This window comes from Gadus chalcogrammus, chromosome 20, assembly GCF_026213295.1.
Source record: "Gadus chalcogrammus isolate NIFS_2021 chromosome 20, NIFS_Gcha_1.0, whole genome shotgun sequence".
Taxonomy (NCBI): domain Eukaryota; kingdom Metazoa; phylum Chordata; class Actinopteri; order Gadiformes; family Gadidae; genus Gadus; species Gadus chalcogrammus.
The window spans coordinates 21,459,687-21,474,973 of NC_079431.1; the positions used below are offsets into that span (position 1 = coordinate 21,459,687).

General features: G+C 43.9%; 1 protein-coding gene across 3 annotated transcripts; it reads right to left on the minus strand.

Moving 5' to 3' along the window:
* Positions 1-529: 529 nt before the first annotated feature.
* Positions 530-4,705, minus strand: LOC130372953 (uncharacterized). Of its 3 annotated transcripts, none has more exons than XR_008893437.1 (4): positions 3,916-4,705; positions 2,138-3,154; positions 1,716-2,032; positions 530-1,247 (listed from the first exon to the last, which is right to left on the minus strand). XR_008893437.1 is itself a non-coding variant. In XM_056579116.1 (4 exons), the coding sequence occupies exons 1-4, from the start codon at positions 4,177-4,179 to the stop codon at positions 883-885; spliced, it is 1,971 nt and encodes a 656-aa protein (XP_056435091.1). In that variant the 5' UTR covers positions 4,180-4,705; the 3' UTR covers positions 530-882. The 3 variants fall into 3 exon arrangements, 2 of the variants coding, with proteins under 2 accessions (XP_056435091.1, XP_056435092.1); XM_056579116.1 differs by having other exon boundaries at positions 2,130-3,154; XM_056579117.1 differs by having other exon boundaries at positions 2,138-4,705.
* Between the last annotated feature and the right edge of the window lie 10,582 nt (positions 4,706-15,287).

Consider the following 15,287-nt stretch of genomic DNA (forward strand, 5'->3'; position numbering starts at 1 on the left):
TGTTCCCCGGGTCCTATGTTCCCCTCTTTGTATGAGACTGGGGAACATAGGACCCTTTAAAAAAAAAAAAAAAAAAGGGTCCTATGATAATAACCTGTTTGTATTTGGCCACCTTTATAGATGCTGACTATTTATTGACAAGAACTTTTTGAACCTTTTATGTTGTGTCATGTGCTTTCATCAGGTGTATTTCATGCATAAAGTATGTGCTCTCCCTTTTCAGGTTGGGATAGTGACATGGCCTCACTTCTCCTGCTGGTCTACCTCCTGCCACCACCTCCAAGTGGAAAGAAGGGAGCTGTCAAAATCAGTATCCGGGAAGCTGTGGATCGTGTAGTGAAGTTTCACAGGGTAATTGTATCCTGATAATTTTTATTTTAAAAGGTATTTTTAAAGGTCCCATGGCATGCCGCCAGAGCTTGTGTGTTGCTGATGGATGTCACAATCTCTGTGTTTGTCAATCTACTTATCGACAGAGGTGTATAAAGTACTTGAAAAAAATAACTAAGTAAAAGTATAAGTACCATAACTGAAAATTACTTTGGTAAAAGTTAAAGTCACCTAAAAAAAATGTACTTGAGTAAAAGTCTTAAAGTAGCTCACATTAAATGTACTTAAGTATCAAAAGTATCTTGTGAAAAAATATACTCAAGTATCAAAAGTACAAGTACAAGTATTTTATAGTACGCATGAAAGGAAGCAAAACAACCCAAAATTATTCTCCCCTTGTTTTTTATTTCACTTTTTCAGGTGAATGAAATGTGGTATAGAATACCACTCAAAAATAAACAATGTCTTTAACATAAGAACCACTTTTTAACTATGTTGGGGGAATCCTCATGAGCTGAGGCACAGTAACACCACACAAACAAACTTTCTGGTTCAAGTGGAGAAGTTGAACTTGCGGTTCATCCTCAGCAGAAGCTGATTTTCAAAAGTGTCTGCAGCTAGCCGTGCTCTTTTTGGGCTGAAGATGAGACCTGCTATGCTGAACAGCCTTTCGCAAGCTGCAGAAGCAGGCAGAGGTGTGTTGAGTTTGACAGACAACTTGAGAACCACAGGAAACGTCTTGAGAATCTTGATGTCGTCTGTTGAGTAGGCCAGGTACGAATCAAGCTGCTTGGTGGCGCTTGGTGTTTTGTGGGAACTTTTCAGGATGTGGAAGAAGTCTCCCTCATCAGATGAGCCAGATCCAGCCTCTGCTGAAATAGAAGGATCCTCCAACTGCTCCCTGATGTAGTCCAACCCTGAAACACAGGGAGGGTGACACTAGCATTAGTACAGTCACATTTTTATTGGACAAATTTAATTACATTTATGACATTTTCCATAATTCTAAAGGAATAAATAATATTACATTGACAAAAAACACTCAGAAACAAAAGGCCAAAATTAGCAACAAAAAAAGAGAGATATAAAGTAGAAAAAAAGTTGTGACAAATTGTGAAAATAACTGATCTACAACCAAGGCAGTGTGAGCTTGCAGGTGGGCTACACAAAATCAGGGAATAGATAAGGAGAAAAACACAAGTCTTGACTCTGACAATTAGACATCTTAGATATTGGCTCAACCACTATTCAAAATTAGACTGGTGTATGAAATGAGTAATAAAATAATAAAAAAAAATGTAAGGGTGCATTAGATTTGTAATTTAATGGATACAATTTAATTTTATGGATATTTTCTTCCTTTTATTTTCTCCATGTTGTCTTACCGTTTTTCAGTGTAGCATCATCTTTGATCCAGGCCGTTTTGAATTTTGGGATGAGAATCGCTGCAGCAACCAATTCAGGGTCTCTTGACATTTCACCAAAACGGTTCTGGATGCCCACTTGAATGGCTTCAACCAGCGGCTTGCAGTGCTTCAGTGCAATCTTTATTTTTTCCAGTTTGCTGCTCAGCAAGGAAATAGTCGGAAGAAGCCATCCCATCTGGACTTCCACTTCTCCTTGGAGGATGTTGATGGACTGGGCAACAGGGCTCATGGTGGTGTAGTACTCTTTTAGGAAAGTGAGCTCAACTGGATGAAACCTGTTAGGGAGAAAACAAACCACTGTTTTACAATTATGCATGAATATTGTACCCAAAAAATAAAATAAAAATACATAAATACATAATTCAAACTTACATTGGCACCTTCAATTCTGCACAGATCTCTCTCAAAGCTGGCTCTCCCTTCTCTCTCAGAATCTTGAGGAGCCTTTCCACAGCCATAAACATTGAGTTCCACCTGGTGGCGTTTGGTCGTAGCAGCTGGAGGGAGCAGGCATCTTCCACAGCTTCAGCTGCTTGGCAGGATCTTCCACACTTATTCCACAGCCCATAACACTTGCTGAATGTTGAGCGTTGCAGTTTTTTGTATCCATCGTTGGCTGTTGCTTTTTCAGCATCAACTGTAGACACCAAGTTGAGCAGATGACAAGCACATCGTTGATGTTTCGGAAGCTCAAACTCAAAGCCATCATTCTCAACAAGGATTGAAGTCATGTCAACAAATTCCACTCCCTCCATCTCATTCCCTTCCTCATCCTCTTTCTCTTCTGCTTCATTATTGTTTTTGTCCACACTAAAAACTTGAAAAGCCTTCAGGAAGTTGGAGCCATTATCGGTTGTTGTCCTCACAACTTTGTTCCTGATGCCATATTCAGTATGGATGTCATTGAGTGCGGTGGCCAAAACATCAAAGGTGTGGGAACCTCTTAGCTGTCTGCAAGCTAGGGCTGCTGATCGTCTAGTTAGGTCTGTAGAGTTCACCCAATGAGCAGTCACACCAAGGAAGCTCCTTCTCCTAACTGACCAGCAATCTGTAGTGGTGGCGATGTGGTCCACTTTACTCATCTCCTCAGTTAACACGTTTTTCATAGACTTTGCTAAATCTTCAATCCTTGATCGCAGGGTGACCCGTGTGATGACTTTGGCAGTAGGAAGAAGATCTGTGAGAAGCTCTCTGAAGGCTTCGTTCTCGACAGTTGACAATGGCTGGAGATTGTTGACAACATACTTAACAATGGCCCTGTCAACAGCACTCTGAGATATGGATCGGGTAGCCAGCAACGTGGTCTGTTTGAGGGTGGAGGTCCCAGCTTCCGAAGCCCTCTTTCTTTTTTGTGAGGTCAGCTGCTCATATTTCTTTAGATGTTGTGGATGTGCTCTCTACATGAAAAACACAAAATTAAAAGAAATAATAATATTAGTTCAAATGATACTCAAGACATCATTCAACAGTTACCACAATGACAGGTCTGGATTTCTAACCCCTTTCACCCTGATGTCCCGTTTGTGGGCATGTCCAACATTAATAAAAAAAAAGAAATGTTGCTCAACTGTCAACTATATTTTATCTTTCAAAAATACCAAATAATTTAAAGCTAAAACATCATACAGGACACTGAGCTTGGATATCTAATTGCTGTACAACAAATACAATTTAAAAAAACAAACACAAAGCTATTTTAATGAACAGCATGCCATTTTACTACAGTTCCTATGAACAAACAGGCACATTTTCAATAGCCTATTGCTTAACTTCCAAGTTACAGATTTTGTATGATTTATTTGTGTATTTTTCATTAAAAAAACAAGTGAAGCACTTGATATTAAAAATGTATCATGCAGGAGGAAAACTGCCTCGTTCGAGATGCTAACCCTGTTTATTGACACTCCTGCATAACACTTGTGTGCATGCGTGCGTGTGTGTGTGGCGTAGGTTTATTTGTCCACGACACCACCACACGTGTGATACGGGCAAGTTGCTAACGTTAGCACATAGCGTTAGCAACTTGCTACTAGCACGCAACCATGCTAGCACGTCGTTACGTTAGCAACTTGCCTGTAATGTTAGCTAAAACTATGTTTTACACATTTGTATATCCCTCCTGCCACATGAAATGACATTGCTTACTTAATGCACTTACTTGGATGTGTTTTTTGAGGTTGGACGGGGAGCTTTTGAAGGCCTTTATTTCGTGGCACTTCGGAAGGCATAACATGCACTTCATTCGGTAGGAATTTGCCCGCATCCCGAGGTAGCTGAACATACTTTCCAGGTATGACCACGGGTGTCCGTCGTCGACTTCTGTTGAACTCTGTGCGTCGTCTTCTGTGTCTCCCTCATCCACATGCTCTGCGGCTGCCATGTTTGTAGTGATCTCTCTGCCGCCCCCGCGCGGTGCGCGCATCCCGTATTTATACCTTCTTCGCGAGAGTACCGTACGTGGTTCTTCTCGTCCTCTCGGAATCTCATGCAGAGACTGTTTTAATTTGTAACGAGTAACGAGGTGGCAAATGTCAAAGTAACGAAGTAAAAGTATATTATTTAACTTATAAATGTAGTGAAGTAAAAGTAAAAGTCCTGATAAAAAAAAAAACTCAAGTAAAGTACAAATCCTCAAAAAAAATACTTAAGTAGTGTAACGAAGTACATCTACTTCGTTACTATACACCTCTGCTTATCGAGTCTTGAAAACAATGGCGTCGACGGGTGATCTACTGATGGTATTGTGTGTATAAAATGTACTTTTTAATAAACAATCTGTACACTTACAAAGTTCTCATTGCCTCGTTTTATATGTTAATACCCTTATTGAACTACCAAAGAAGTGTCGGGCTACTTCTAGCCTTTTAAATGGTTTAAAATAGCAATTTAGTTTTTACCATAACCACTGCCCCCATTGTTTCAATTTTATAGCGTTTTGATAGAATCGGCTAAAAAAAGCCAACTGAAGAAAGCGTCTATATGCGTTTTTTTGTGCTCCAAAACGAACGTTTCAACTCATTATCATACAAAACATATCCCAAATCCCTTTTACACCGGAATTCCCCTTTAATTGGTTGACAGGGACACATTTATTTATTTATTTATTTTCAAGTTGTTTGTTACATCATATAAATGTAAAATTAAATATGGTTCTTGATGTAAAATAATTAAAGTTTAACTATAATGTTAACTATATTATATATGTATGCACTGTAACAACAGCAGCATCAATAAAAATATGTTTTCAAGAATCTAATGTGTAGACTATTCATTCATGAAGTGTTGATAATTCACCTCAAAGGTGTTGGCTGTACACCAGTCAGAGTACATTCTCACTCTAGAAGTATTAAATAATCAGCTCTGCGAAGTGCTACAAAGCACTGACTTGGAGTACATATTTTCTCTCTCTGTGGTTCTAGGTTTACACTGCAGGTGTAAGGAAGCACTGAATGAGTGCCCAAAAGTACCACTAATAGAGTACATTTGTACTCTCAAAGTGTTCAAATGTAACTCTAAATTTGGAGTACATATTTTGCTCTTCTAACAGTGTTCAGTGAACACTGAACTCTTGGACCTATATATACCCAAAAATGAGTGTTAAATGTACACCCATAGAGTACAATGTACACTGTGATTTTTGCTGTGTGCGTGTTTAAGTTCAGAAGGGCTAAAGGTGTGGCTACACACAGCACTACAAAAGTCGTCAAGATTGAAAAAGAAAAAAATATTTGTTGCACAGCTGAACGCTGTATCACATCAGGAGCTGGCTGTTCTCAATTCACAACACGCATTCCATCAAAACTAGCCTACATCAGGCATTCTGACCAAAACTCATGAACTCCCCCCCTCAATTATTCCAGAATTCAAGAATGACCAAAAGTCACTTTGTGTCAACAAGAGACTGACTCCACCGACTATAAATTGCAAGTTAAAACAGCCGACCACTTGAGTGCAAAAAACACAAAAGACCTCACCACCGCACCAGCAAATCTTAAGCAATAAATATCGTGTCTTACCTTTATTTATGTGGCAGTGGTCTGCAGATGCATCCCGTGGTGTAGCCTACCACATCCATTTAGTTCAACAGGTTATCGTTCTGATACTGTCCATGGTACTAGCAACCTTTGGTGCTTCTTACCTATGTATTCTGGCTAAAATTACTTGATTGTCTGATGCCTCATCATCCCAGCCAAAGAGTATTGGTATTATTAGTAATGGCTACTTGCCAAATCGAAAAAATAACTTCACACAGTGTGTCTTTTTCCAATGTATTTGTTATCATTCGTAGCGTTGATCAGCAGAGAAATAATTCGCCAAAGTCGTTGACGTCGCTTAGCAACCGAATACTAGGGATAATAGGGATAATGTATTGAATGCCGGTCATTATCGGGAAAATAAGCCCGGACACCGACGCGCAGCGAGGGTAATTGCTTCCCACTGAAGGGGCTTAAATTCGACCGGCGACGTTCTATATATTATCCCGCTTATTACACGGCTACTTGCCAAAACGAAAAAATGACTTCACATGGTGTGGCTTGTTACAATTTATTTGTTACCATCATTCGTAGTGTTTATCAGCAGAGAAATAGATACCAAAGACGTCATTATAGGCAAAAAGTCCTTTGTTTTCCTTGACAGCGGTCAATTTATATCTAGCATTCACCGCAAAGTTGTGAAGAGCCCATGCAAGTGAACGGAGCGAAGACCCGTGTAATAATCCATAATAATTAAACTCGTTTTTATTATTATGTGGTGGGTACAAAATTATTCATGCCGAAATCTGGTGGGGACGCGTCCCCGGCGTCCCTGGCTTCCCCGGCGTAATCGACACCTATGGTTTTGAGTCCCGCGGAACGTGACAATGTAGTTAACCGAAAGTAGCCGATGTTATTGGCAGAGCATAGGCTACGTTATTTTAGTTTGAAGTCTGTGTAAAGGGCTCTTTATGGTTCCACGTTCACGCAACGCAAGGGGGGTTACGGACCCCTTACGTCCTTGCGGACCCTCTAGCGTCCACCGCAAGGGCTGGACGTGCGACTCCCAAAAATCGTAACCTTCCGTCGAGGCGACGCAGCAGCATGGGCTGTGGGTCTAATGGGTCCTTGCCCCTCCAAATGGAAACAGGCGGGCAGGGCAGCGAGCACAATGCACTGTGGTAGTTGGAGGATTTCTTACTTTTGAGCCAGAAAGAGCCAGAGAGACCATAAAAACACTGTTTCTGCCTTCTGTCAGGCTAGGATGAACCGATTTCTATTTTTTTTGAACATTTATAATACATATAATTATTAACTTCATATGAACTTCATATTTCCACCTAGGGCTGCACGATTATTGCCAAAATGATTATCACGATTATTTTGATCAATATTGGTATCACGATTATTTACCACGATTATTCATTGAAAAAATTGCCGCGAGGCCACACCCCCCCCCCCCCTTTTCAGGCTTTGCGCCGCTGTGTGCAGGATGGACTCACGCAGTCGCAGACAGGTGTACAGGGAGCGCTTGGTTTGCTTTGCAGCGGAGGTAGAGCGTATACTGCATGGGCGGGGCTTGTTTCTTTTTTTGCGGATGCATTATTAAAAAAAAGATATCGTGAAAATATCGCGAGAACACTACGTGTCATCGTGGGACGCTAATATCGTCATCGCGATAAAAAATCTATATATTGTGCAGCCCTATTTCCACCGGTGAAATAGCTCTTTAATGCCGCGTTTCCACTGCAGGGTGCGGAACGGATCGGATCGCAAAGGTGCGGTAGGGAGGGGGCGGTATAGCCCAGCTCAGTTCCGAGGTCGCGTTTCCACTGCCGACAGTACCCTTTGTGGTAGGCCGGATGTCGATCGCCGCGGCAGCTAGGTTAACATCGTAAACAACGTCTTCCTCTCCACCTCCTTGTTCGCCCAAGCAAGCGTTTTACGCGACATGTTAATTGTAAAGAATAATACCCCGAGGCTACTGTTTGTTTGTTTTTATCCCCGCACCACCCGGAAGTGATGATTCTGTCGACCAATCAATGGAGGGGGTGTGTAGCTAGAATTTCCCGGGACCCTTTCAGGCGTCCGGTCTCGTTTTCCGTACCCCAACGGAGAAGTCCCGAGAAAGGGGCCGGAACGGGTCGGGCAAAGTCCGGGTCACGCCCACTTTTGGCGGTGGAAACGCGACCCGACCCGCACCTTTGCAATCCGATCCGTTCCGCACCCTGCAGTGGAAACGTGCCATAAGGGTTCATGTGTCAATTTCTTTATTTTGGATTCTCTGTATTTGCATGCTTTGTGCTTCAAATTATATCCTGACTGCTTTGTAAAATAAATTTCCTTATCTATATACAGCAATGGCAATGCCCACCACACAATGGGCCCCTGACATTAATTCAAGCTGAGTCTCAGAGCTGGTGTTTCTCTGCTCCAGGAGGTACTCTGGCCGTCCCGCTAAGCGCAGGCCGCGGGCTGACACAACTCCTCCGGCACACCAACCAGAACACACTTAATCCCCTTCTAGCGGTAGCTCTTTGGACCATTACCAGGCCAAACCAAACTAAACTTTTCACAGCGGTTATAGGATCTGATTGGAGATATGATGCAAGGGGGGGCTCGGTGTGAGGTCCAGGAGAAGCTGCGCTGGCCCATTGATGTCCTTGGTGGCTGCAGGGTCTCTCCGTTGCCTGGCTATGGTTTGAGCTTGCAGTCCGTGAAACACACATTGTGCGTGTATGTGTGTGTCCTACGCTGCGATGTCGCACACAGGCCAGCAACACCCACAAAACCACACCATGGCAACATGCATGTCCCGTCGGCATGTGAGTGCGTGCGGTGCGATGCCTCTGTAGCCCTGCTCGGCTTCTCCTGTTGAATGGCGTTGTCCGCCACTACCACCACCATCTTGACTGCACAAACACATCCACCAAGTCTCTCTAACACAAGGTATTTCATCCTCTCCTTGGTCAAATATCTTCATTCAACGAAGAGGCGAACCGGGGAGAACGCAAAACAACACATAATGCAACTCTGTCATCTCGCGTCTGTTGCTATAACGGCCGAGCGCACAAAGGGACAGAAAATAGGAAGAGGGCTGGTCTCCATGGGAATGTGCCCTATGTGGACCAATGCTGTGGGTCTGTGTATGTGTTTGCTGGCAGCGAGCGGCCCTGACCTTCCTGATTCAGCTGGTGCTGTCACACCAAAATTGTACTGGGGGCGAAAATGTTACCGCCTACCTCAACCGCTTTCGAAAATTCCAAACCTGCCTGGAAACGGAGGATCGCGTCGAACGATGAAGTAGGAAGGTTCATGAACGATAATTATGATATTATAACTCTAGTTCTATGATTGTAGGCGTAGACGTCTAGGCTTCGCCTTATGGGCTTGTCCCGTGCGCGTGCTCGCTCGCACTGAAAAATTTTAACTATGCACTTGATGACTTTAAAGTTAGATTAAAGGTTGGGTATGGGATTTGCGATACACCAGCAGATTTTGAAAATACACAACTTAAATGGTCCTACCCCATCTCCTTCAACGCTGACTCTGACTCCACCCATTCCAAGTACATGGACGCGCAATCATGCACGAGAGCGAACACAGATGCGCGAGAGCGAGCCAGGCTAGCTAGGTTGGAGTTTAGGGTTGTCTTCTAGTGCCAGGTCCAAATGTGGATTAGCTAGTTAGCTAGCTCCAGTAGCTACCGCAGGATAACAACAAACAGAAGCTTGCTCTGGGTCACGAGCTTTGAGTACGTGCACGTGCACGAAGGGGTCACACGCGGGGAGCGGGGGAGGGGGAGTGCAGTACGACCGTTTGATTGGTAAGTTGGAGGTAATGATCATAAAAACATTTTCAAACTATTTACATAATGGTTTTGGAATGTTTTGGATGGTTTGAGTTATTGTTAATGTTAAGGCATTGTTATTGTTAATGTTGAAATAAAACTCAACTTATGAACCACTCTCTTTACCGATTTTTAAATATGGAAACTGGGTTAGATCATCAGATTTTTGGATGACTTGACTTGTGACTTGCTTGACCTGAGCAATGACTTGACTTGTGACTTGCTTGATTCTCACCACAGTGACTTGAACTTGCTTGAGACTTGAAGGTTATGACTTGAGACTTGCTTGTGACTTGCACATGAGTGACTTACCCCCACCTCTGCCGCCTCCACCTCACTAGAATGAGGCAGGGGGTGAAAAGCCTTAAGCACAATATCTCTAGACTGGAAAGAACTATTAATGTTCTTAGGGAGGAACGCAGGATTAGGTCTGAGCAGCGCAAAGGAGCTGTACTCGTTAAGCAACAAGCAGCTCGAGCTGACAGACAGAGCGGTCAGCTCACAGACCCGCTTGGCAGACACCAAAGCCAATAAGAGCGCCGTTTTAAAGGACAGGGCATCCAAAGGGGACTGAGACAGAGGCTCGAAAGGGTCCCTGGACAACCCGCGCAACACGGTGGGGAGATCCCAGCATGGTGTAAGCACGCGCGAAACAGGCCTAACCCATCTAGCCCCACGCAAGAACCTCTTGACCAGTGGATGGCTGAAGATCGGTCCACCATCACAGCCTGCATGGCCAGCCGAAACAGCTGCCGCATAGACCTTGATAGTGGAAAAAGCCAAACCCTTCTCCAATAAATGCTGTAGAAATGCAAGCACGCTTCCCACCTCGCAATGGGATGGGACAGCGTGGTTCCTGTCACACCAATCAGAGAAAGCGCACCACTTCGCCGCATAGAGGGAAGAAGTAGAAGGTGCACGAGCAACCTGGATAGTGTTGATAACCGCTTCAGGCAAACCTTTGCCCTGCAGGATCAACCTCTCAGGAGCCAGACCAACAGCCGTCCCGATACATCGGGCGGGTGGTGCACCGTCCGGTCTGAACGGTACCGGCCACTGCGCCGTCCGTGAGAGCGCCGCCAGCTCTGGCAACCAAAGACTGAGCGGTTCTCCGGAGCCACTATAATCAGGCACAATCTCTCCTGTCTGACCCGTTCCAGAAGAGGAAGGATCAGCCGGAGCAGAGGAAACGCATACAACAGAACCCGCGGCCAAGGTGTGTGCGCCAAGGCATCCCCCCCCAACGAGGGAAGATCCCAAGGTTTGAGAGAGAACCACCACCTGCAGTGTGTGTTCTCCCTGCACGCGAACAGGTCCACCTGAGCCGCCCCCATGTCTTCCGACATGGGGGCGAGAGACGTCGTCGAAGGAGGTGACGTCGTCAACCTCGTCGGCGTCCTGGGCTTCCGGAACTCCGGCCCTGAAGATGTCCTCAGCGAGGTCCACCGACTGGGAGAAAAAGAGGTGCCTGGAGAGGAGCCCGAGGCACCTAAAACACGCCAGGTGCCCGTCACCTGGCGGGACAGGAGGCGCACTGAGGCCCTGAAAAGGGCCCCCTGGCTCTTATAGGAGCGCTCTCCAGTGGCCCTGAAAAGGGCCGTTGGTCCGTAGCCTCGCCCACGCCGCTGCCACTAGTCATTGAGGTCTTCATATTCTTCTTTTTCCGTTAGATCAGTACAAGTGCTGAGAGAAAAGGGAGGATGGGCGGCGGTTTGCGCCGCTTTATATACACGGTACCGTGGGAAATGTGGGCGGTGCCCACGTTGATTGGTGCATAGTTGAAATTTTTCAGTGCGCGCGATCACAGGCACGGGACAAGCCTATAAGGCGAAGCCTAGACGGCGTAGCCTACATGAAATAGAACATTTGCGAACATTTGCGCTCATTCATTGAGCGTCACAAAACGAAATAACATTAAACAGATAACACTTATTTTACAAATTACATTTATTAGCGTTAAAAACTAACACAAGCTAGCTAGACTATGATACACTTTAAACACTCTAAATTCAATACAATAAAAATATAAAAGTGTTGTTATCTGTGTTGTTAAGTGTTATCTGGTTTATGTTATTTCGTCTTTGGCAACATGAGTGCGAATGTTTTTTGAAACCTGCCTGGCAACGGACAATTGCGTCCGATGACAAATGTTTTGAACACGGATTATGTAGGCGGTACAATTTTGGTGTGACAGTGCCCTATTTACTGGATCACCCCACCACTAACTTTTACAAAGCCCGTGCTCACACCTTAGATAGCGTCTTTTACATGGCAGAAACAAAACTGGACTTTTCCTTGAAAGTGACATGATCTTTTGACACAGCATAGTGTCTGTCTATCATATATATTTTGCAACATATTGATACTCGATTTTGATGATACAATCCTCATCTTTAATAGGTCTGTTTCTTCAGTGGCAGCTGCCTCTTATAGTCCCTCAGTAGTGGAGACATGGTGTACATTTCACAAACAAGTTGCTGCTATCTGCCTCTCCGTCTTTACACGGTGTACATTTCACTAGCTGATGGATACACAGCAGCCCAACACTCTCTCAGAGAGGCTGTATGAATTGCTGTGTTGTTGAAGTGGAGAGTGTCCGACAACAATCCTCCCCTGGGCCGTGTCTCAGACCACGGTGACCGGATGTAGATGTTACAGAATGCCTGCATTATAGCTCTCAAATGGCATATCATCCAATTATGGTCTGTTTATATATATATATATATATATATATATATATATATATATATATATATATATATATATGTATATGTATATGTATATGTATATGTATATACCATAAGATTATAAGATTTAAGACCTTTTTTTACTCAAGCCATTTATAAAATATAAAATATGTATGCATGGATGTCTGTGTGTCTGAAAATGTATGCTTCATTCTACATGTATGTACGTACGTAAGTCTGTGTGTGAGTGTATGATTGTGTGTGTGTATTTTTGTACAGTACGTACGTAGGTACATCTGTGTGTGAGTGTGTGTGTATGTTTGTATGTACGTTCATCTGTGTGTGCTTGTGGGTGTGTGTATGTTTGTATGTACGTTCGTCTGTGTGTGCGTGCGTATGTTTCGTATTTGCGTACAATGATAAAATCCTAAATCACATGACAAACACAATACAAAGGCCTTCCTCACACACAAGCTGTCAGGTAAACTCATTGGTAAGCTGTCCATTCAACATTAATCTCTTTTGGGGCCATCTGATTTGGTTCCTTCTGCCTCGATTTGCGTTGCCTGTCGCTCTCTCTCTCTATCTCTCTCTCTGTCTCTCTCTGTCTCTCCCCTAAAGCATTCTGTAGTCTGTTTGGCTGGCTTCTGCGTGCGTTCTTTAAAGAAAAGGTTAATGTCAGTTCAACAGATCCCAGCGCTCCAACATTGTTGGTGCATAATCTCAGTTTCCACAGCCCCTGGGGGGGGGGTGGAGCTTGTTTTGTTTACAAGCCTCTTCCTAAAAGAGACAGTGTTTATGCATTCCCCTCTCTGTTCATGAAACAACATACTGTTTTGATGAAAGAGTTCCAATACAACTCCACTGCATAACATAGTTGTGTGTGCACGCTGGAGCCTTGCTTGGCGTCTTTCTGTTGTACATGTGATCCCTAGTGTGTTCTGCTCTGCAGGGTGATTGATTGGGTCAATAAAGCGAGGCTGGCTCCCTATAGTCACCACCAATCATACAGAGCAGGGCTAGGTCCGCCCATGCCTTCCTGTTCCCCATCTGCATCCCTGTAATGACACAGGAACATATGCAGGCCGCCGTGAACCAAACAGAGCAGAATAGAGTGCTGCGGATTCACTGCTGTGTGGAGCTCAGGTCGTAATGGGAACAGTGGAACGGGAACGAGTATTATAAGGGGGTAGTTCCCTGTACCCTTATTGATGATGCATTGATTCAGCCACTGAAGGCCCTGATCGTCACATGATCTGTGAGAACAATTTAAAAGACAGATTGGGTGATGTACAGGACCTGGGAGGGCCGTGAAGTAATGATCGAAAAACAAGTGTGGTAGCAGTTTCACTGTGGATTTGTTTTTGTGTGCTTGTCCACGTTTTGCGTGTGTTCACGTCTGTATGGATGCGTGCAAGTGTGTATGGTTCTGTGTGTGTGTGTTTGCATGTGTCTGTGTGTGTGCGTGTGTGTGTCTGTGCGTGTGAGTGTGTGTGTGTCTGTGTGTCAGCATTAATATTTCAGAGGACCCCCCCGCTGGCGCGTGGCACTAGCCCACTGGTCTCCTGAAGGCCCGCGATGAAGCCCGTTACAAGTCAGAGTCATACTAGGACACACACACAGCACACACATATGCACATGCACACACACACACACACACACACACACACACACACACACACACACACACACACACACACACACACACACACACACACACACACACACACACACACACACACACACACACACACACACACACACACACACACACACACACACACCTGCCAACACAAACAGTGTTGTGCTCAAATGCCCAGCACTCAGATTGTCTCAGCAGGTCAGAAAATGAAAATTGTGAATGAGTTCTCTTCCATTAAAGTGTGATTACAGGGACAAACAGGGAGAAATTAGGCCTTCTATGATAAACAATGATTTGTCTGATCAGATTTGTTAAAAATGCAATCTGCCCGGAGACATGAAGGTTGCTTCTATTTCTCAACATTGTCTCTCCATCTGGTCACTCTATGTCTTTCAGTGTCTCAATTTCTGTCTTCCATCATCTCTCTCTTTCAGGTTTTTGTGTCTTTTTTTCAATGCCTATATCTGTTTCAGCTTCTCTTTCTGCCTATCTTTATCTTGCATCATCTCTTTCTCACCCAGTCTGCCCTTCTCTCGTTTTCAGGACCTTGTATTCCCAAGGTTTCTAATTCATTGTCTCTCTTGCATTTTCTCTCTTTCAATGTCTGACTTGTCAATGTTCTCCCTCAGTCCCTCTATATCTTTCTCTTTCAGGATTTGCAGTCTTTCGGTGCCTGCCTCTCTCGCTCAGCCCCTCTCTCTCTGTCTTTCTCGCCCCATGTTTTCTGCAGGGCACAGCTTGATGTATCTCTCAGTATCTCTCCAAACCAGAGCCCAGCTCCATACCAGCAACCCAAGTCAGAGAAACCTTTCTATATTATGTCCTTAAAACAGGGTTTAACAAGTTTACTGACTCTATTTGTACCACTTTCAACTGCAATGCTCATGATGCATCTAACTCACTTACTAAACTGAAATTACATTATTTATTTTCATGATTTTTAGACAGACTATTACTACTATGTCTAATGACGAACATTTTCTGCTCATCGTTCCTTCTAAATCCTGTTAGGGGAAAATGTATTCTTGTATTCTTGACAATCTAACAATTATTTTGTTGAAAGTATGGTGAATAATTGGGAACTAAAAACTGCAATAATATGTCGGCGAATAGGGTGTAGTAATAATGCATCGTCTTTGAATCGTTGAGTGATTCAAGTGTGTTAAGTGTATTGTATCGGGTTTCATTGACTAACGAATAACCATGATTATGGTGATAATATAATTTCAATATCTCCTGAGCCTTTAGGAGAGTAAAGGAATTATGGGGTTAGCATGAGGTTGGAGATGATGGAATCAGGGTAGGCAGAGGGTTGGGTCAGGATAGGGTATCAGGGAGAAGATATTTTCCCAATAACCACAGACGAGCAGACTAAGG